Raw genomic sequence first — 23,716 nt, 5'->3', positions numbered from 1 at the left:
AGACATCCATAGCGCTGCAATCCAGTTTCAACATGAAAACTAACAGAAATAGTTGTGTAAAAAATGCAAAAAAGAATGCATGAGAGAGAGAGAAGTTCAAACCCACACACTTTCTCACCTCCACATAGCTGCTCAATCACAGCATAAAGTGAGTGTGAGTGTTACAGAAATACTTAGAAATTAAAGCTGCTTGACCTTCTGGCAAACATTTGTAATGAAGTACACTTATACCCTTACTTTTTTGTTATCTTTCTTCTTTTCAGACATTTAGCACTTAAACAGCTGTTTTTTTTTGAATGGTCATTAAATGAATTCATCATGTGAATCTATGGTTCTAGTCATGCCTTTAGCAGAAATGCCTTTAGCAGAAATCACTCCATTGGCTGGTGACCTGTGCTTCCTGCCTCCTTCATAGCGCTTCATGCCGAGTCAGCCCGTGTTCACCAAAGCAACTGGCACTCCTGAGGACAAACAGGGGCCTGTCAGAGAAGGCTAGAGGCCCCTGGATGGGCCAGAGGCCACTAAAACCACAAGAATCCTGACTCTGGCATGGCAGGCCAACAGCTTAGGCCTCTTTTAGTTAGCTTTAAGAGAAGAAATGGTCATGCTGCATCATGGATTTCAGTGAATTTTGAGGATTTTATCTTTTTGTGGTTTGTGCCAGTAATTAAGCTTCTCCCCTTCTTTCATTTGGTTGTTTTTCTTCCTTTAGATGGAGCCATTTGCTGCAGCTCATTCTTGTCCACTATGAAAAACAGCCTCAGCAGTCCTGAAAATCTCCCAATGCAAACAATCCATCACAGGAAACATGACAGTTTATGGGTTCAGTCAGTGTTTCAGTTTTATCATTATTCCTCTGTGGTGAGTGGAGTGTTTTCATATCAACGCTGTCTTGCATTACACGCTGCTTACTGTCATTCACCTCACACCCACAGGATGACCTGGATGTCTCCAGGAGGAAGTAACTGTGGCCTCAGAAATGTTACCGTAACATATGGATATTCCTTTGGGAGGGCATTTTATTTCAAGCAAATGGAGGCTTCACATAAAGTAACTGGGCCCTCCGGGCTTCAGCACCTTCTTCATCTCTTAGTTGTTTCTGGGTTCATTTGTTTTTTTCAGGGACAGTTTATCCATGACCCTGCAGGCCGCTTTATTCCAAAGAAGTTCTGCACAATGGGATCTCTCATTGCACATGGGAGTTATTACCAAGTCAGCATAGATGAAAAGACCCCCTCTCCTCCTCTTCTGCCTTTTCTGTCCTCTGTCTCTGCTTCCCGCTCCCTGTCTGGATTGATTTAACTGTACTGCTGCAACTGTCTGTGCAACAGCAGATGGTGGCCATATTGAAAATAAACTTGGAGCCAGACCTTTTTTTCACTCGCTCTGGGCTACCTCACTTGTTTGACTCATTGTTAGGCTACAGAATTTTTCTATGGGAAAAATTCATGTGCACACATGGTCATCCTCTTACACTTGGGGCAAATAAGGGTTAGGTCGTGTTTTATCCCTGGGTGGACTGCAAGACAGATAAGGAAAAGACCTTTTCATAGGAATGCATGGGTAGTAAATGAGCCTTTAAGACTGAAATTGATGAGCTCCCCTGTGCTATAAAGCAAGTCAGACTGTTACTGGCACAGTGAGAAAAAAAGGAGCTGAACTTACATACATAGAATTAAAAGACATCATGTTGTCTAGCAATTAAATGTTTGATTTAAAAAATAATTACATGTTTACAGAATCAAAAAATGGTAGTAGATTAAATTTTAGTTTTTTTATATAAGCTAAGTTATCTTTGTTGTGGAAAGCCATTTTAGATACAAATTAATAATTATTACTTTTATTATTTTTTTTCTTTTTCTTTTTGCATTTTTGCAGACATTTCTGGAGCAGATCTTCAACATCAAGTTGACCTTTTTTCCGCATTAGTTATGAGGTTGTCACAATGATCTCATTCTACAAAGCAGGTGCAAATTTTACACTCTAAAAGCTATCTCATCACATCAGAACTCAAGCTTGCAGGTTTGCAAGTTGACAGAGACAGAAATCTGCCTCACACAAGTAAACAAACCTCAATCTAATGTAAAGAGAAACGCAGTAAGTTGCGTGCAAATGCTGTTAGCCAAATGGTTGTTCCAGGCAACTAATTTCTTGTTTATTTAGGTCAGAGTTGATCATACATGTTTAAGATTATGCACATACAATTTTTTTGGAAAGCTGCAAGGAGCTCATGTTAGTCACCCCAATATATGAGGTTTGCACAGTGTTTACATGTGTGGCTCTTCATTTCCCTGAAAATCTACAACAGAACTGGAGAGCACAAAGTTAGTATGACGTAAAAAGTTACAACAGCCACAAAAACCGAGCTGAAATAAACCAGAGTTCTCTTAGTTCTGTCGCATTCAAGCATACTTAAAGGCAGATTATACAATTCTAATGCAATACACTTTTTATTATATTCAGCAAGTATCTCACCACAATCCACTAGCTGTCCATTCTGTGCACTGGAAAAAATAAACAAACTAGTGTCCGTACACAGCCCAGCCATACACTGTAAACTGTAAACTAAATGGCTGGAGTGGTCTGCACAACACTGTCCCACAGCAGGTTTGCACTTCCAGTTGATTATTTTGTACCCTCAGCATAGTTTCATCGGGAAATTTAACCAAACCTAAGCTTAAAATCATGATAGTTTATCAAAATCACTCTTTCCTAAATGAGTCATTTTATAATTTTTTAACCAGATGCTGTAACAAGAAAAACATCTCAGCGTCACAGAAGATCTGTGAAGCTATCAGTGACAAAACTGCGACAACAGTCACATAACAGAAATTCTGGGATTTTTTTTTGGCTGAACTGCAGGCAGTGTTTATAAAGGGCAGACAGGAGACAAATGTGCAACCTAATTAATAATATAACTAGTAAAATATCTATAGTATGTCCCGATTTGGTAACACCTGTAGACACTCGGAAAAATGTTGTTGTAAATTCCAGGTTTTTAAAATGATAGGATAAGTAATCAATGAAATGTGCCCGTCTGCTCACCCTGCCCCATGATCACGTTACCCCTATCCTTCAGAACCTCCACTGGCTCCCCGTCCCCCAGCGTATCCACTTCAAAATCCTCCTGATCACCTACAAAGCTCTCGATAATCTGGCTCCCCCCTGCCTGACTGAACTCCTCCACTGGCACACTCCCACCTGCACCCTCCGATCAGCGGACGCTAGCCTCCTGTCCACCCCCATCCGGACCAAATACCGGACCTGGGCTTTCTCCATTGCCACTCTGACCCTCTGGAACTCCCTCCCCAAAAGCATCAGAGAATCCTCCTCACTCTCCATATTCAAGACATCCATAAAGATACCTCTTTTCAACACTGCCTACAACTCATAATTCTCCTTTCTCTTCATGCTCCTTTTTCATTATGTTTTATTTACTTACTTATTTGTTATTATTTTCGTTTGTTTCATTTGTTGTTACCTTTTTGTAAAGCGTCTTTGAGTATCTTGAAAAGCGCTATATCCATCCATCCATTTTCTATACACCGCTTAATCCTCATTAGGGTGGTGGGGGGTTGGAGCCTATCCCAGCTGACTTAGGGTGAAGGCAGGGGACACCCTGGACAGGTCACCAGTCTATCGCAGGGCCACACTTAGAGACAGACAACCAAGCACACTCACATTCACACCTACGGACAATTTAGAATCACCAATTAACCTCAGCATGTTTTTGGACCTTGTGGGAGGAAGCCGGAGAACCCGGAGAGAACCCACGCTGCACGGGGAGAACATGCAAACTCCACACAGAAAGATTCCGGTGCCTCCACCGGGACGCGAACCGGCAACCTCTTGCTGCGAGGCAACAGTGCTTGAAAAGCGCTATATAATAATAATAATAATAATAATAATAATAATAATAATAATAATAATGCTGTTATTGCATAACTCTTTTTTCATACTCTTTTTTAGGGCATTCTAACTGCATCCCACTGCACAGAAGGCATTCTTGAGGTCTCTTTACTTCTAGCCATGGTTGTCCTGTTTCCATAGAGATGGGGCGGAGACCATTCACAGCTCTTCATTGATCAGTAAGAGGTTTACACTGAATTCTTTAAACCTGAGACTCCATGTTTATTTTGGTACTACAGTAACACTAAATGTCAATAGCCTACACCTTAAATTTAACCACACATATTTGGTACAATTGGACACTAATATTTAAGAGTGAAGTAATAATATTGAAACAACTTATATATAATAAAGTCATGTGCAAAGTTTGGCTGCAGTATGACCTTGACTGGCCCCTTCAACAAGTATTCCTAGTCATTTGTCCTGATGTATAGTAAAAGACAATTATTATATTGACAAATTAAAGTCTCATAACTCAGTGTGAGTTTTATGCTCATTGTGCGCCACTCCCTTTTCATTCCGCCTTTTACAGGCCCCTCCAGAAATGACACAAATGTCTGCTGGGAGACACAAAGAAAGAGGCAAACAGAAAACAGCACAGACATCCAGTTCTTCAGAACATGGTTTTAATCAGAAGCAGAGAGACAGCAACTTTGAAATGTCCCCACTCACATTCATCTGCTCTGACATGTTTAGTGACACTGATGATAGAAGCTTAATGCAAAAAACATGTTTGAAAAATTCATGGTGGTATAAAGAGAGGAGAACAAGGTTTAGCCTTCACATTACTTCTTAAAGGAAATTAGAGGCTAAAACTTCTCAGGTACAGGTTTTCAGTGGTTTTACTGTCCCATTGAGCCTTTTGACAATCAAAGGAGCCTTACTTCCACCTCACATAGATCACATTCCTGCAGCAACACAAAGAGGGTGCAGTGATGCTTTGATTAGCCACACAGGACAACACAGGGGTCAACACACCAGAACAAGCCTCCCCGGTTTCACCTCCCTGCCTCCAGCCTCTCCTCTATACAGACCTTCTTATTAATACCCCTTCCGGACGTCCTCTAAATCGCATCACTCTGTTTGGTGCGGCTCTTGCTTGACGACTTTTCCGGATCCTGAGAAAAGAAGGAATTTAGAGAGAGAGCGAGAGGAAGGCCTGGAATCACTCTCCCAGAGCGTGGGTCCAGGATTAGAGGAGAAAGAGCAAATACTGTGGAGCATACTGAGGGAGGCAGCAGTGAGTGTTCAGGCTCCAAACAATAGAAATTAATTAGAACTCCCTCAGTGGGGCATTGCTCTACTGATTAAGGATTGGAGGATTACTGGATAAGCACATGAAACAGTGTTTTTCTGTCGGGTGGGGCCTCCTTCAGTTTGACTTTTCCTTGTATGTCAAACCATGGATGGAAACTTTACACTGCAAAAAATAGTCTGACAGCTCAAAACACAAGCTGTATTTAGAGAATTAAAATGTGTTCTTAAAATCTTCAAATTGATAGAATCAGAACTGAGTCATGAGTCAACGCATATAACCCAGTTTAACCTTTTGTTTAACTGAAGAACTTAAAAGAGTCATAATGTTCAGAAACTATATTAATCGTTAAGTCAAATGACAGAAAGTTTCTGAATATTTCTGTTTTCATTATTAACCAAAACATGAATCATTCCCATCGTTGCTGACCTCTTGTTCATATGGAATCCAAAGGCAACAAGTTTATGTCTGTACCTTACCATGTTAAGCGCTATGTGATGACATATGTTGCTGTATATGTAAAACTGAATTGAATTTATTATAATTGCTAAAAAGGGGGAGGTCACAGGATCCTTTCCCCCATACTCTGAATTCATCAAAACAAAAAAAGCAATATGCTTTTGCAGGACTCCCTAAATGGTGCTTTTTCTTCTTCTTTTACACACTGTTTTAGGTTAAAATGTAAACTGTATGGGCGATGGACGAATCCACCATGACATCTCTCATTGGTTTTGGATGCTGTTGCTGTTCTGAAGCCTCAGGTTTCCCAGTTGGCTGTCACCATTTTTTCAAAGCAGGTATGACAGGTGAATGTGTGGATCTGACTAAAACTCAATGACACTAGGCACACCTTTACAGAAGCAACCTGTCCATCACAAAGCAGCCCTGTCCTAAAACATATCCTGCTTTTTCACCTATTTCCCTCTAAATGGGACCATAATTTACAAAATGAACACCATGCTGTGTTGAAGAAGACTTGAGACTATCAATGGTAGCCATAAGCTCACGAGGAAAATGTTTACAGAGATAGCTGATCGAGTTTTTCATAGACTTCTATACTGTTGGACTTCTATTTGCAACCAAAGGTGTCACCCCACTGGCTCTTTAAAAATGCAGGTTCAAGGCCCTTCGGTGCTGGCTTTACTTTTCAGACGTAGGGGATATACCCTTTTTTTTTATAGAGCCTATGTGTTAAAATTGATTAACTCATAAAAGTCACAAGCTGCAACTAATATTAAGCTAAAACTAACACAAAAATAAATAAATAAATAAATAAATAAATAAATCTCAACAAAGAAAATTATTGTGTCCTCTGTCCAGACACAATAAGAGTTTAAAAGTACCACAGTTGGCTCAGCTGCCAACTGACTGACTGGGTAAACAAAGAAAAGCTGGAGAGTTGCCTCAGGGTCAAAAGATCAGAGAGAGTAAAGCAAAAAACCTAAATTTGAAAAGAGAGACGAAAACTGAAGGCCAAGGTTTCTCTGTCAAACACACACACACACACACACACACACACACACATGCAGACTGGCTGTGATGAGAAGGTGTACAATTTGAGAGCCGTCAAGAAAAATGTGTAGCATCCATCATGAACAAGCCGGATGTTGGGAACAATTGAAAGGAGGAACTTGGTGTGGTCTGGTGACAACTTTACCCCCAGTTAATCCCAAATTACACAGTTACTAAAATTCAATTACTGCTTCATGCTTTTATTTGTGTAAATCATTGTAAAGCTCCAGTGTTTCACTGACTTGTTTTGAGAAGAAATGAATTTTGACCCATTTCTGCCTCCGTCAGTTCAGTTCTTTATGAGATGAAATCTGGCTTTCTGATAGTAAACCTGATAGTAAACCTGATAGTAAACCTTATAGTAAACCAGGATCATAATCTGAAGAGATATGGAATGGTAGCCACTTTATTTTTAACACTGAGTTTAGTTTACCATATTTTTAACCCTGTTGACGAAGATGGAGTGTTGTTGAGGGATTCTGGCGATAGACTGTACCGACCTCGACATGTTCTTATCAACCATATCACTTCATGCCAAGGTGTTTTATGGTAGTACACTTCAATAATCTTGCTCAGTCACTGTTACGTTTTTTTTTTTAAATCACTCAGAAATGTTTCAAAGATCCCGCTTTAATGTGGGATTAGGATTTTTCAGCAGTGTTCATTTTTAAATTGATATAAGAAAATAATAGATTCCCCCTATAATGAGAGAAAAAAATTCTCCCTCAAAAACGTATGAAGAATTAAAATGTATTCACAGCTCAGCTCAGTTAAAGAAGTTGCATAGGAGACATGGTCATTTTGAAGTTTGAAGATTGTCTTTTTTTTTTTTTTGGGTCCATTTAGCTGTGAACACATGGACTATTTATTTATTTATTGCAGTATGGACCTACTGGGGTAAAACTTGAACACACTCTCCACGCCCATGAAATATGTACATGGGCGGAAGGGGTGAGTCCAATCTCTGAAACACTCCTCCGCGGCGCAGCACGCAGGACGCACAGAGGACGCGCGTAATAACAATCGAGCTCCCTCATTTGAACACTTCCAGACCGCTCCGAAGCAAAGATTGGACTTTACACATTGATTTCTAGGTGCAAATCTTTGTTTTAAACTTTAGGCAGCGCTGGGTTTTTATTCTGTCCCGCTCTCTGGCGAATCGGAGGCGTGTTTCTTATGATGCCCGGATTTCGCAGGAGTATTTGCTCCACATTTTGGATCCATAATGTGAGGATTTGTGTCGGATTAACGAAGGACGCTGCGTAAAGGAAAGCTTGAACCTCCCAGTGTGACCAGTTTGGCTCGTTGCAACCCCCCTGAAGTCCGGAATGGGGCCATCATCTACACTGCTTCTCCTTTTTCTGAGTAAGAAACTTTTGAATGTTGGATGGGGTTTGTTATTCCAAAACTGAACTCTCATGTGGCGCAACAAGTGTGGAGGTTTGAGGAGTTGTCATATTTCCAAAATGAAAAAAACAAACAAACCAACAAAAAAACAACAAAAAACACATATTTTACTATTTGGTTTCGTGCCAAACACAGATGTTATTCATCCTACAAAAACTTTGTTGCGCAAAAACTGAATAGAACATAAAACAGAAAAATGATGAGATCATTCAATTTACGCTTGTATTTTTATAAATATATGGATTGTTAAATGTTTCTTTTCAGTCTTTATGGTGTCAAACATGGAGCAGACACACCTCAGTTTACCTCAGCACACCTGTTTAGCATCATGACTGTGTGTTTGTGTCCAGCAGGACAAAACAGCCTAATAACCTTATGCCTTATGTCTTATGTCACAGTGATATACATGTTAGATGAAGGTTAGAAGGCAATGAGAAGCAGTCCTGGGGCTGCTGGGCAGATGAAAGTTCTGAGAGAATTAAGAGCCACTTTAAAACATCTATTCCTGATGAAAACTCAGACTGAGCAGCAGAGGATTGTGGGACTGCAGTTCACCCAATCCATCTGCTGCCAGTGACAGTGGAAGACAACATTTGGCAGCAACTTGGAATGACCGGCTGGGATTAAGAAAAAAAAGAACATATTTTGGAGTTTACTTATCCTTAAGTGTGTTTAAGTGGATCCAACAACCAATTAAGTGGTGTGTTATTGCAGCCTTTCATAGTGGCAATGAAAATGCGCTGTCAGCCTTGATTAGTGTGTTCTGTAAATTTAGTGGAGAAGAAAACCTCAGCAAGGCTTCGCTGAGCAAAACAGCAAAGTTTAGGGAACCCAAACATTTGCAGGAAGAAAAGAACTCATATGGAGCAGCAGCTGCTTGTTCGTCACCTTTTTTACTGACTTTAATCTAGTAAGTCTGTAATAGTCTTCAGCTCTGCCTCAATGGATTCTTGAAGTGTTTATTTATCTTTAGGTCGCAATTTTAAAATGTAGAGAATCTATTTACGAAAATAATACTTGTGATGTTCATCTTAATGACAGATTTTTTTATTTTTTGGGTGGCAAAGTTGCCTTGTGGTAATATGAATGTGTTCCTGTCAAGTTCTGGCCTTTGTCAGTACAGAAAGTAAAAAAAATAAATTTAAAAAAAAGTAATACCAACAAAAAATAAAACAAACTTCCATCTTAGTCACATTTGCAAACCTAACCTTAACCAATATTGCATTTATATGACCAATACTGACATGAGATTTTTTTTTTTAAATTTATGCAAATGCTTTTAGCATCAGACACATACATTTGGTGGCATTTGCTGTTTGCTTGACAAGTGCCAAGTTTGCACAGTTGAGTTATGAAAAGCAACTATCAAAGGTAAAATATAAAACCACAGCAATTTTCAATGGAAACATAATCAGTCAATCGTCTTAAATAAATGGCACAAACACAAATCCACAAAAATACATCCAATGAAACTACTGTGCATGCATACATGCAGCTTTGTTGCGCACTTGTAAAACATAAAATTTATTCCATTAATGAGTTTAAGAGCTGATTTATTAATGAGATTGTTTAAAAATTGTGTGTAATGACATCTGAGCAAAACATATAAAATACAAAACCACACCAGTAATATCAACCTGCTAATGTACCGTGCTGAAAACACTGCTGTGATTTAAATGTCAGTTACCAGCTTTTGGAAGATTTTGAGGTGTGATTTATTGAACAGAACTCCAAGTGATCAGTTACTGTGAAGAAAATTTGCACGATAACTTCATAACGAGAGGAACAGTCCTGAAAGTCATGTTTACAAAAGATGGAGAAAATGCAATCAAACTCAGTGACAGACAGAATCAGTGGTCAAAGAAACTGGCAGGAAAAGACAGATGACAGACAAACATGAGAGATGCATTATGTCCCACCTCTGTATCAGCAGCAGGGATTCATTCTTTATGTAGATGAAACTAGCAGCACCTCAGTGTAGGAGTGCAGTATGGAGCCTTAACAAAACAATCCCAAACCTCAAGAACCAGCGTTGAATGTCAGACTGAAAGTTCTCCGCAGCTATCAGATGCGTTGACATAAAATTTTGTGCAAATATTCATCATTCCCAGATATGGAACCCTGCTGTGTTTGATGACCTTTCTCCTTTCCTTTCAGTGGCTGACAGTTGTGGTTTTAAGAGAAATTTTGAGTGTTTCTTGACTGAGTGAGAAGCAGCAGCACCAGTGGACTGTTAGCAACCCTTTTTGGTTGTCAGATGACACGAGTTGTAATCATTGGAATCTTTCTCGTTATTCAGATTCAGATTAGTTTATTTGTCATATCCAGGTTAACCATGCAATTAAATGTTTTGCACAAAAAGAACCAATAAAATCAGTCGCAACACTAAAAAATAATACAACACTAGAGAACCAACAAATGCACAATAATGTATCAAAAATGGGAAAAATATAAACATGAAGATAGAATATTTAGACACCAAGACAATGAATTTGTCTATAAACTTATGCAGAATCTAGAGCTAAAAATAAAATTTTAGACACGTACATGGTCTAAAGTGAAGGTGCATGAATTGTGTGTGACAGACATGAATCTAGTGCGATTGTTTTAGCAGTTTATATTGAGTTCAGAAGCCTGTTAAAAGCTGTCTTTCAGTCTATTGCCTTCCTTCTCACATTTAAATGTAGCCTGGCAACTGGCTATCCTCTCTTACTCAACGAAAACACTACTTTATGACTTCACTTGATGCTGAATGCAAAATCCGAAACTGTGCAAACTAAATCATAGCTACAGCTGTCAGAGAAATGTGGATTAGAGTGCAAAAAGTGCCGTATTTCCCGCTGAAATTCAGCACAGTCGAAGTAGAAAGTCTTCCAAAACAGAAATACTTCAGCACCAGGACTGTCTTTCAAAATGTCCTTCCCACTTCTGGGTGTAGTTTCTCCAAAGTGTTATTTTCTGTACCCCCTTCAAGTTCTGCATGGTCACTGCCAAACTCTGAGATAACACAAAGAACAGGCCTTTGTCTGGTCTCTGCTCTGGCACTTCTGGATTTTTCTCTTCCCATAAACGATGTGGAGTCTCTCGTCTTGTCAGGGGTCCCAGTGCTCTTACCTCACCAGTGGGATCAGGCCAACTGGAAATGTTCGCCGTGGTTTGGGGCTCCGGGAGTTTTGTGGGCGCTTTGATTTAGATAGAGAGCAGCAGTTTGGGAAAGCAGCAACAGCGAGGGACCAGAAAGGGTTTGAGTCGCGGCGTTCTGATTATTGACTTAATGAGGGAAAAGTTTTTTTTAGATTTTATTTTTCTTTTTTTTTTATAAATCTATTAGAAGAAACTCCCTCCACTCACACATTGAACACTGTGAGACGTGTGGCACGTCCTCCTAAAACATAATTTTACAAACACATAACCTTCTTGTAATCATTTCCTCATTTATTTCTAAGTCTGTTTTCCATTTTGAGTTTGACTTTGATGTTATGTAAGAAGATTTGTAACAGAGATTAAAATTGTTCTAAATAAAGCTCACATTTCTTTATATTTTTAATATTTTCACAAGGTTTGGTCTCTCCTGCCCAAACCATGAGGGTCAAACAGCTGAATACCAGACACCGTGACACCTCCCAGAACAGCAAAAATGGGATTTCATTTGATTATTCACAGATTAGAATGAGTTTGGTTTTATTGTTGATCCTGCTGTGTTTCAAAGTGAGAAACAACTTAAAAGATAATAAAGATACTTTTGTGATTTGGCCCAGATTTTATTTTTTCCAATTCCTTTCATGCTTGTGTTATTGTATCAGTCTAAATAGTTGTAACATAGAGTTAACATTAGTGTTTGTGGGAACAAAACATTCAGCATGTCAGAGATCATAACCACAACATAAAGAACCAGTTTTGCACTTTTGAGAAATCCAGTGTCTAATATTATACAAACATAATAGTAGTAGAACGTTTTGTGTCGTTTTACCAAAACTGAATTTTAAACACATTCATGATCTTGGTAAAAAAAAAAAAAATACATACAAAACTTTTGTATATTGTCCAGCCCTAGTTTTGAAAATGCATGTGTGCATTTGTTGCCGTCTTTGTGAGGTGAAACTATTGTTGCGAGCACATTTAGGTTGATCCTCACAACAACAAACAGCAGTTTGAGGGTTCAAGCTGGCGTCTGTGATTCGAAGGAAAGACTGTTGATTATTAGAAAGTTACTATGTTCCAGATTTACTGTCCCTCTCACTGCCACTGCACTCCTTGCCTCCTCATCTGCACGCCTCCTCTCCTTCCTCCTGTTACGTGCACAAGTTTGAACACATGTGCATCGGATGGAGCCACTTTGATAGTTTCCTATTTACAGAACACTAGATGTTTGCCAGCACACATAGAGAGTGGACAGCTAGCCGAGCGTGAGGAGATGCTCACTGAAAGAGTGTGTTGGATGAGAATGGCTGACTTTACCCTTAAGACTTGGTTGGGGTCAGAGTTAGAACTGGGTTGGCCCTCTGAATCCCAAAACCCACGTCAACAGATTTCTGACAGTTATGAGCTACTTGGAAAGTTATCCAAAATCATTATATTATATATCTTATTTTAAAACAAACAAACAAACAAACAAAAAACTAAAATACGCCATTTGCAGAAACAAGATTTTGCTTTAAAAAAAAAGTGTTTTGTACTCATTGCAACTATGATACCATGATGAGGGTATGTTTCTTAAGAAAGTAAAGACGTGCACCTGCCGTTTGACCTAAGGTGGTTTATGACCCTGGAGAGGGTAAGAGGTGTTTGCATAGAACAACTCACCAGGTTTCTTTTAAAATTCATGCCGCACGCACACACACACACACCCACACACACACACACACGCACACACACACGCATGTACACCAGTAGTTTAAAACACGCAGCTGGCAGCCACTCAGGGGTCTTTTCTGCAGGTCTTAGTGGACTGCAGGTGCAACAAAAATAAACTGACACACGGAACATGCAGCAAACTGTGGAGCCTCTTCTTTGATTTTGAACAGAGCTTCAGCCAGCAGAGCAGCGTTACTAATGCCACCAGCTGAGTCAGGGGATCAAGCCACCCCACTATCTAGTGTTTCCACTGAGCAGCACTGTGATCTGGTGATTTACACACAAGCCTGGGCGAGCACACATAGGAGCTGCCTCGCCGGGTGTGAAACAGCTGGATGGAGCTTTGTTCTTCATGGAGCTTTTGACTTCTTTTAATCAGATGTTTTTGTCCTTCCCTCAGTGTTGTTAGTCTCAAATTAAAAGCGAAGCGGCGACCGCAGTGGCATTCCTGGGCGTTAAATGATATTGCCAGGCAAGTTGGGTCTGAGAGAAAGAATTTAAGGCAAAGTCTTCATATTTCAAGGTAGATTCTGATGATATTAAAGTATTACATGGAATCAATCCCCGCTGGAATGTGAGCTTCAGGGCTTTTCTTTGGCTGCAGGCTTTGAAAATGCTTTCATTTCCGATATTTTATCCCTTTAAGCTCAGTCCTTCACTGAAGGTATTGTTTTTTCATGTGGTGCATCAAAGGCACGCGGACAGGGTGGGAACTGAGAATTTTCAGTACGACTCTCACTTTGTCTTGGTTTGTTCTTAGCATTTGTTCAGCAGAAATGTACTTATCAGGTATCAACAAATCAGATAATGTTAAACCATAAAGTCCTCATTTGTACCAGGTATTGTAGGTCGCTGATAAAGCCCTGTAATCCTTGGTGTGATGACATGAGTTAAAAGGAGTGAATTAACGACTTCAAAGAGGTCTGGCAGATTGAAAGCATGAGAGGACGACTGCAGACTAACAAGGCAATTGATTTTTCTGTTTGATCTCACTGTAGTTAATTTATTAGTTGTCTCGAGAGCAGCTGTACTTTATTTAGTAGGATATAAAGATCAAAAATAGAAAGCATTTGGCAGATTTGACTGATTTTTAGTGCTTTATTTGCAATTTTATTTGATGTTAAATACTGCTGAACAGCACTTCAAGCATCAAATGTGATTTTTCAAAATGTCCCTTTGTTTTTCAACAGGAATTACCGATCACATTAATCTGTCATGACCAGTGTTGGGGTTATTACCTAAAAACAAGTAATGTAATACCCTTGTCACCTTTTAATAAAATAATGCATTCTTTTTCTCATTTACTTCTCGTAGGAAGTCATTTAGTACACCATACTCATTGCATTGCTTTTGCATTTCTCAGGAACATCGTCGAAATGCATCGGCCAGTTAACAATATAAAGCTAAACCTTACATATGTTGCTATATCAGCACAAATCCCTTTACTAATAAGCCAGTCATCCACAACAGTTTTTTAATGCCTTTCAATAGTAGTACCCTCAAAATAAAAGTAGTAGTTGATTATTAAAGGTCATTTGATTTCTAAATTTAGGAACTATAATGCATTTAATCCACTGAACCCTACCAACATGTTTGAAAGACATACTATGCTTAAATATCACCCAAATCACATCATTTATCAGCCAGGAACTATAGAAACAGAAAGAATCATCCAGTTTTCAACTTCCTTTGAACTACCAATGTGATATAATCATCAAATGTAAAAATTGCAAAAAAAATAAAATTATTTTCATAACCACATTTGATGGCAAACAAAAAGTTGAGCCCTCCTCAGGGTAGCTGAGGAATTCTCAGTGACTTGGATGCAAGGAACAGTCATGTGGCTGCATTTATAAAGAACAGATTAAGACGAGTATGGAATCTAATTGAAAATCTAAGCAGTAAAATATCTATAGTATATACAGTCACCATCTTTCCAGTATAGCTAACACCTGTGGCCGCAAAGGTTGTACTTGTTTCAGATTTTTTCCCCCCATTTTTTGTAATATAGACAAATAAATCCAACTGTTGTCTTTTCGTTGCTGTTGTTTGTTTTTGTTTTTTTTTAAGAAAATATATAATTTATGTCAAAGAGCACACAAGATATTTTTGGTATTCCCTCCTTGTAGACATGGTTGTGTGGTTTCCATAAGGGTGCATGACTTTATAGAGAGAAGTAGTCTTTATTTGTCACGACTACATTTCAGCAATGTGAGCCACCACTGCCGATATTGGAGTGAAAAATGAACCTCCAGCGAGTATAACTCCTGGAAAACTGCTTGAGGTTCAGAAGGTTAATTTCTGCTTTACAGACAAATGTAATGTGGCAACAGTGATACGTTACTTTGTGATGTCTGACCCCTCCAACATTGCTCATGATTAATTCACTTCTTCTCTTTTGTTTTTTTGTTTTTTTTATCATGGATTTTGCTCACCTTCTCTATGAAACACAAAATCCTTCTCTTTTCTTATGTTTCATATTTCCATAAGTTAAACTTTGGGTGGCGTTGTCATTGTTGTTCCCACAGCTTGGGCTGAAGGCTCCTCTCTTCACTACTCAGACGGCCCCTCCAGCCGTCTGTCCCTGGCGAAGACCTTCGGTCACTCAGTCAAAGACTCCCAGTGCCATCACATGCTGAAGCACCTTCATAATGGAGCCCGGATCACTGTGCAGATGCCTCCCAGCATGGAGGGTCACTGGGTGTCCACCAGGTTTGTGGACAAAAACAGTTTGATTTAACATCCTAAACATAACCATGTCACAGAATATGTCCAGTGTGCCTGATGGAGGAACATTTCAGATACAGAGTCCATCAGAAGTTGTTTGCTATTGCACATCCTTGAACAAATTCATTTGGTAAGAAACTTTGTTTGGAAATGCAGAGACTTAAAATATTAATGCTGACTTAGATTTCCTGAAATAACCAGAGACATGGAACAATCGTGCAGTTTATCTTTTTTTTTTTTTAGCAGGAACGCAAGAGTTTATCAGTGTCAGAGACGCACAGTTTCATACTTATAGAATAGAATAGAATAGAATAGAATTTTATTGATCCCTTTGGTGGAAACCTCAGGGAAACTGCTGAAATTTTAAGACGGAGGAGCACCAGAAAATACCATTCAATTCAATTCAATTAAAAAAACAAACAAAAAAACACTTTCATGTGAAAATAATTAATACAAAAATATATATAGCCTAGGATCCAAATCATTTATTTTTGTTGCATAGTGAAAGAGAAGTGAGTACTCTTAGGACAGATTGTGTACATTGCTGTATTTCCAAAATAATTTTGACATTAATCAAGTCTAGAACACAAAGCACAATTTGTGAAACTGATACTTTGTAGCAGCCTCTGATTATTAGGTCTACTGTGATTAAGCTTGTTTAGATGTACCACCGGGTAAAAGCTTTCAAAGTCTGTTTTCTACTGACACAAATGACCAGAGTAAAACACGAATATGTAGCTGCATTTACTCAGACACGAAAAATAGGCTCAAATAAAAGTCACTCTAAAGTTCTCTACACAATTATTCAACCCACAGTTTGATGACATAGCATTTATTGAAGATATGTGTTCCACATAAATAGTATCATAAAAGAAAAGTAAATGTTTGTTGTGGTGAACAAGAACTTATGTCTGTGATAAGAAAGTCTGTTTTCTGCACATAGCTATAATTTGATCAAACTGCTGTTAAAAGTGGGGCTGCAAGGTGACTCGGTGGTTAGCACCATTACCTCGCAGCAAGAAGGTTGCCGGTTCGTGTCCTGGTGAGGACACCTGGGATCTTTCTGTGTGGAGTTTGCATGTTCTCCATGCGCAGCGTGGGTTCTCTCCGGGTTCTCCGACTTCCTCCCACACAGTCCAAAAACATGTTGAGGTTAATTGGTGATTCTAAATTGTCCGTAGGTGTGAATGTGAGTGTGCTTGGTTGTCTGTCTCTAAGTGTAGCCCTATGATAGACTGGTGACCTGTCCAAGGTGTCTCCTGCCTTCACCCTAAGTCAGCTGGGATAGGCTCCAGTGAGGATTAAGCGGTGTATAGATAATAGATGGATGGATGGATGGATGCTGTTAAAAGTTGGTCAATGTGCTGCACAAAAACAACACTCTGCTCTTGATCAGAATTATTGGTGTTTCTTAAAACATTTACTGCACATCAACTTGCACAGGGTTTTCCTGAATGGCCGTCTGTCTTCTGTTGCAGCTGTGAGGTGAGACCAGGCCCAGAGTTTCTGACACGGTCCTACAGATTTTATCCCAACAACACCTTTCAAGCTAACCAGTTCTACTACGAGGACAACCACTGCACCAAACCCACCTACACGCTGGTGATTCGGGGACGACTGCGCTTACGCCAAGCCTCCTGGATCATTCGTGGTGGTACAGAGGCGGAGTACCACCTCCACCGTGTCCAGATGGTGTGTCACACAGCTGCTGTGGCCAAAGAGATCAGTCAGAGGCTCAAACACAGCTGCCGCGGGGCCGTAAAGGGCCCCTGGGAGCCCAGTGTGCTGTACGAGCTGTGGAGCGAGGAAGGCGGCTATGACTGCTCCAGAGAGCTTAACTTCGCCATGCACGAGCTGCAGCTGCTGAGGGTAGAGAAGCAGTACCTGCATCACAACCTGGATCACCTGGTGGAGGAGCTGTTTCTAGGAGACATCCACACTGAGCCATCGCAGAGGTTGTACTACAAACCATCCAGCTACCAGATTGCACTGCAGAACGCTAAGGTCAGCCCCTAATGATTGTCAGCTTAGAGGGAGGAGAGTGATGTGTAGGTATGGACACTGGATGAAGTTAAGGGGTCCTCAGGTGATTTACTTGAGGAGGAGAGAAGAAGAAGAAAAAGAATTCTGTAAGAGAAGAAATTCTGTCTTTTTTAGACTGTCCATAAATTAGACCCAAATATAGATGGTTTTCTAATAAATTTAATAAAATTATACATGCTGATATTAGACTTTAGTTTAAATCAGCCTCACCATGCTGCTAAGAATGACTGTTGATTCTTCAGTCCTGTTCATGTGGGACTAGTTTTACCTGGGGACCTCATGGCATTTAGAAATCACCCCCCATGTCTGTGTTCCATGCAGTGCACTTACATGGAATAAGCAAAGTCTGTTTTTACTCAGATTTGCCCGGATATGACATTACTAGACTTTGTAATCCCCATGCTGTCAGAATGGCATTTATTATATCATTCTTCATGATTTAGCTACTGTGATAGATTTGAACTTCCTCTGTCTGCTGTGTAGCAGCATGAGCTTTCTGAATTTGCACCCAAAACACTATCCAAACTTTTATTTGTATTTGCCAACTTAGCTTCCATCATTGTTGATCAAGAAAGAGGCAGAAGAAAGGTGCGAAGAAAACAAGAAAAAGCAACCCCAAATCAAAATCAAATCAAAATCAAATCAAGTTTATTGTCATTTTGCTGTACATACATAGTAGTACAGGCAAGATGCGTTTCTTCAGGATAATTTAATTAGTAAGCTTTGCGGAATGAACATCTGGGATAAGCAACACACTCAAAACGTTCACTTTCGTTGTCTCCTGAAGGGGCCGCTGCGTGTATGCGTGCCACCATCACCATGGCAACATCAGCAACAACAAATCACCAAGATGCCAATTTTTACAGCCTACTACTATAACTGGACCTCTGTATTTGGGGGAATATGGTGGCTATATGCAGTGAAGTTTTGGAAATTATGGATAGGGCAGGGCTGCAAGGTGGCGCAGTTGGTAGCACTGTTGCCTCGCAGCAAGAAGGTTGCCGGTTCGCGTCCCGGTGGGGGCACCGGAATCTTNCAAAGTCTGTTTTTACTCAGATTTGCCCGGATATGACATTACTAGACTTTGTAATCCCCATGCTGTCAGAATGGCATTTATTATATCATTCTTCAAGATTTAGCTACTGTGATAGATTTGTACTTCCTCTGGCTGCTGTGTAGCACCACAAGCTTTCTGAATTTGCACCCAAAATACTATCCAAACTTTTATTTATATTTGCCAACTTAGCTTCCATCATTGTTGATCAAGAAAGAGGCAGAAGAAAACAAGAAAAAGCAACCCCAAATCAAATCAAATCAAAATCAAATCAAGTTTATTGTCATTTTGCTGTACATACACAGTAGTACAGGCAAGATGCGTTTCTTCAGGATCATTTAATTCGTAAGCTTTGCGGAATGAACATCTGGGATAGGCAACACACTCAAAACGTTCACTTTCGTTGTCTCCTGAAGGGGCCGCTGCCACCATCACCATAGCAACATCAACAACAACAAATCACCAAGATGCCAATTTTTACAAACTACTGCTATGACTGGACCTCTGTATTTGGGGGAATATGGTGGCTATTTTCTGGGAAACTTTGGAAGTTATGGATAGGGCAGATTTGTACGAGACCCCGGATGACCTCTGCAAGTGTTACAAATTGCGTTTCCTGGTAACACTAGCCCCCTGCTTTAAGGGCTTTAGTTGTGTTTATATTCTATTATGACATAGACAGTTGTGGACACCATGGGCATGTATTTGTCATTATACTACTTTCTATTTTGCTTGGAGGACTCTGTTAGGGCTTAGTGAATCAACATCTACATAATCTGTGCAGTCATATTACTGCTGACATACGCACTACTGCTCGAGTAGATATCCTCAGAGAGAACTCTAACAGTCTTGGCCGATGGATGATAAAATTTACATCACTATTGGGCGTGGGTACAAATGCAGCAGAGCACATATTTATAATGGTAATGTAAAGACACTCTATGTTTCTGTATCTGCAGCATTAAGAAACAAAGTGAATCGTAACACTCATGGCAGTGCAGTTAATAACTGAAAACCCAACAGATCTTGCCAACTGTAGATTCTGCAGAGGCCTCCACAAAATTCCTTTTCTATTTTATTTATTCCTAAAGTGGACGATGAGTTAGAGTTGCTGTCAGTGGTAACCCTACTGTTGGCTCGGTGACGGTTGCAGACAGACGCCCCCACTATGCAGGAGCCCTGACTTACCAGCAGGAGTCTCTTGTTCAGCAACATGGATGAGAACTCTTCTGACCCACAAACTCAACTTGTGTGTTCATTGGAACATAGGAGGCAGGGCTTTGTTTTCTGTCCGTAGCATACAGCTCAGTGTGCAACCTCAGCTGAACTTCACCCCTACTGTGTCGACCCACCACACCGTAGACCACACACACCAGAAAGACCTTGAAAACACTTTTTTTAAAGGGAAGTTATCTTATACATAGATTCCCTGAAGCAGTGGGGAGACCTGGGTAGAACTGAGTATAAATTTGTTTTGTAGTATTAGAGGGTGGCCTGAAACACACACACACAGTGAATGTTTAACAGGTGTAGAATAGTTTCTTTGACTGACTCTGGAGGTCCATCTCTCTGGTTCAACAAAAAGGCATCTACGACTTATTTAAATACTACCTTTATCCTAATCTGTGTTAGGATCGGTGTGCATGTCAACAATCTTGGCTTTATACCCTTACATGCTAAATATTTGTGCTGATGGAAACTAGAAACTGAGAACACACTGATTTCATCTCCCAAATTCAGCACCAAGAGAGAACCTTTTCTTTCCTTCACTGTGTGTACGAGATGGAATTTCTCTATTTACACTGCTGAACAGCAGCTTCCCCACTGGCTGAAACCCTAGAGTGATGTTTTCACTGTCACCCTCTATAAAGATTACAATGAAATCCTGTTTAGACCCGTTGTCTAAATAAACATCCATTTGTACAGGGATGATGGGGCTTGGTGTTGCTGATCAGAATGTACACAGAGTGAGGAGTGAGGAGCTGTGATCAAACAAGCTCCCCTGCGGCGCTGTAATGGCCGGAGCCGCTCTCTTTAAGCCCATCCAGCCTGCAGAGGCGCAATGTGAAACCAAGGCCATCTCTGGGAGCAATCAACATGTGGTATTCGTAAAATTTGGAATCATGCAGCCCTATGAATTATTCCAGACATCGCATACCAGGTTTGATTTCATGCGTGCCTGAGGCTTGAATCAAAGTGTTGCATGTGCTCCATTCCTCCTTAATCTTCTCCGAATAAAAAGGAAGTTTGGGTGTTGGTGGCACACTGATCCACTTTCAAAGTTGGAGTTACTCTAACACATTTACAGCATTGCCTTCAAGGCTAAGTTCACGAAAATTTAAAAAAAAAAAAAAAAAAGTGTGTGTATAAATATATATATATCTTTCCTCTAGTGCTATCAGGTCTATCAGATAGCTTTCGTTTTTACGTTGGCCTCTTCGGTTTCTGCTGCCACTCCAGTTCAGTAGAGAATCCACTTGTGCTCACATCGCTGAAGAATTACCTTTTAAGATAATTATCTCCAGAAATACACTTTAGATCATTCTAAAAAAGTCTCTCAGACACAGAAAGACCCACCCTAAAAGCTGACAGAGTTGATTCCTTTGGTTGGTGTGTATGAATCCCAAAGTGTTTTTGAGTCTGTCGTCAGTACACTGCCGCTTCAAGGTGGAAATGCTCAGCGATGATGTTAGCTCCTTATTTTACGCATGAAGCGGATATGTTAACAAGGTAAAAAAAAAAAAAAAAAAGATTTTCACCAGAGATCTTTAAATATTGGGATAACAGACATTGTCAGTCTCTCTCTCTTTTGGAAGCTATTCATAGTGTTGCACTCAATGCTCTGACTGTGGTATTTGTGCAACAAATAGAAAAAGAATGCGTGAGAAAGATATTTTTTCAGTGTTTTAGCTTTCCAGCCACACTTGATTTATACTCACCTACACCCACAAAGTTAGCAACTGACTCGTGAACGTAGTGGAGCATTTAGACGCTAACTTTTTGGTAACATGTTTTGCACATTAACATTGTGATTTTGTTTTTGTTTTGTTATGTTCACAGCTTCTTGTGCTGCCACCATGTGACCAAAACTGTTTTCATACAACTTTGAATGTATTTTTGATGCCGTGAGGTATCTGAATATTGCTAAACATCCTTGCATATACCTTAAAAGAGCTGCTTGGCTTGGTTTGACCCCAGTAGACAGAAGCAGGGAAATACGTTATTTTTCACCAGTTTTTGGCCCCTGTAACATTTTTGCTTGCTGGAGGTTCATTTTTCACTCCAATATAGGCAGTGGTGGCTCACATTGCTGTAAACATGGCAATTTGCTTCTATAATAATACAAGCCAGCATTATAGAAAATTTTGACCATCCTGATTTTATATAGTTTTATAGTGTTGGTCTCTTTTTTTGGTCATCAGCTGACACATGCAGTAAATTAATGCATTCTGCATTTTCTTGGAGCAGTACAAAATACCACACTCATTCCTATACAAAAAAGCTCTGAACTCAACTTTCTCTTGAGGTTGTAATGGTTTCTTTTCAGGGGTTTTTATTGCTACGGTGACTATCCAATCCATTAATCTTAAGCGGTGTACCCAGAGCTGGTCCCATTCCAGAACACTTGCTGGTGCCAGCATGTTCATTTGTGGTTGTTGGGTGGGACTCAGCAGTGATACAAGATTCAAAGCAAAGCTGCAGACTTTGTTTTTAAAGCTTGTTTCCTTCATTTCGTGTCGCCGCGGTTCACTGCTGCGTCATTGAGGCGGGATAGTGACCACTTGATAATGAGCCTTGTTAGGAAGGGATCTGTTTTAATGTGTTTTGTTGGCTATTGTGTGTGTTTTCACATGTAACTCATACAGGACTTACATTTTGGTGTTGTGCTGTGTTTTCCTCAGTTCAGTTTGTGTAATGTTGTCCTTTGTTACTTCTTTGTGAGCCTATAAGCCCAGGAAGTACATTTAAAACTTGAGCAATGAAGCCAGTCAGTCTAAGATAAGGCTCTTATTATGAATTTCTGGGAAGTCGTCTTACAGGAGCGATGCTGGTGTAGCTAGACGGATACCAGCTTTGGAAAAACATGGGTTTAGTGTCTCTCACCAACAGAAGAGTATTAAAACTTGACGTATTTTCTTTTGCTCATAAGATAATTGCTTCTGGACATCATCTATCCTTGAACTATGGTGGTATGGCCAAATAAAAAAGGCTGCCAAACAAAGTGTAATTCAGTTCTTATTCCTGGTGTGGCTCAGATTGCACCTTATTTGTACATAACTTCTGCCCAGTGCGCTAAAAAATTATTTGAAAAAAATGAAATTTATATGAAGCAAAGGCAGTCATGTCATTCCTCATTTCCTCCTTTTTCTTTAATACCACTGAAGTTATACAATGCTTTGCTTTAACATTTCTTAACAGGTGGGACATTGCAGGTGCTCTGTGGCAAACTATTCATTTTCTGTTACATTTTGTGAACATCCTCCTTAAAATTTCTGCTTATTGATTATACCACTGGGAACTGATGTTCACCTTTAGATCTGCTCAAACTAAGCTTGCAGCACTTTTGTCCATTACTTATGAAGGTGTTTATCCCTTATTAGATGAAACAGTAAATCAGGAAATTAGTTCACATGTAAGCAATTGGCGATTGATAATTAAAAAATCATCTAAGTTACTGTTCAGGCAAAAATATTTTCTCATTCCAACTATTTGCTCAAACTTTTCTTTAAATCCCTCTATTTAACATTTATAATACAAATATAAACAATAAGTGCTTTACAACACAATATCTTGTAGCTATAAGCAGCCATAAGGATATGCAGTGGGGGTTTTCTAATGTAAAGTATTCATCAACTATACTGACTCATATTGTGTAAATTATATTATTAAAACTGTGTATTACAATATTGTTAGTCATTCTCTTTCTACAACAGCCTCCAAATACAAATACATGA

The 23,716-nt window shown here is 39.6% G+C and overlaps 1 protein-coding gene across 1 annotated transcript in view; it reads left to right on the top strand.

Moving 5' to 3' along the window:
- Positions 1-7,648: 7,648 nt before the first annotated feature.
- The window catches only part of LOC103353942 (protein APCDD1), a 29,870-nt gene continuing 13,802 nt past the window's right edge, over positions 7,649-23,716 (top strand). The window contains exons 1-3 of the mRNA XM_008277140.1: positions 7,649-8,041; positions 15,466-15,649; positions 17,143-17,668. Of these exons, the coding sequence (XP_008275362.1) occupies positions 8,005-8,041; positions 15,466-15,649; positions 17,143-17,668 (747 nt within the window). The 5' untranslated portion in view covers positions 7,649-8,004. The remainder of the gene's footprint in view (positions 8,042-15,465; positions 15,650-17,142; positions 17,669-23,716) is intronic.

The sequence above is a fragment of the Stegastes partitus genome, unplaced genomic scaffold (assembly GCF_000690725.1).
Source record: "Stegastes partitus isolate 25-593 unplaced genomic scaffold, Stegastes_partitus-1.0.2 Scaffold90, whole genome shotgun sequence".
In the NCBI taxonomy this organism is placed as follows: Eukaryota; Metazoa; Chordata; class Actinopteri; family Pomacentridae; genus Stegastes; species Stegastes partitus.
This window is presented reverse-complemented; position numbering and strand designations above follow the sequence as displayed.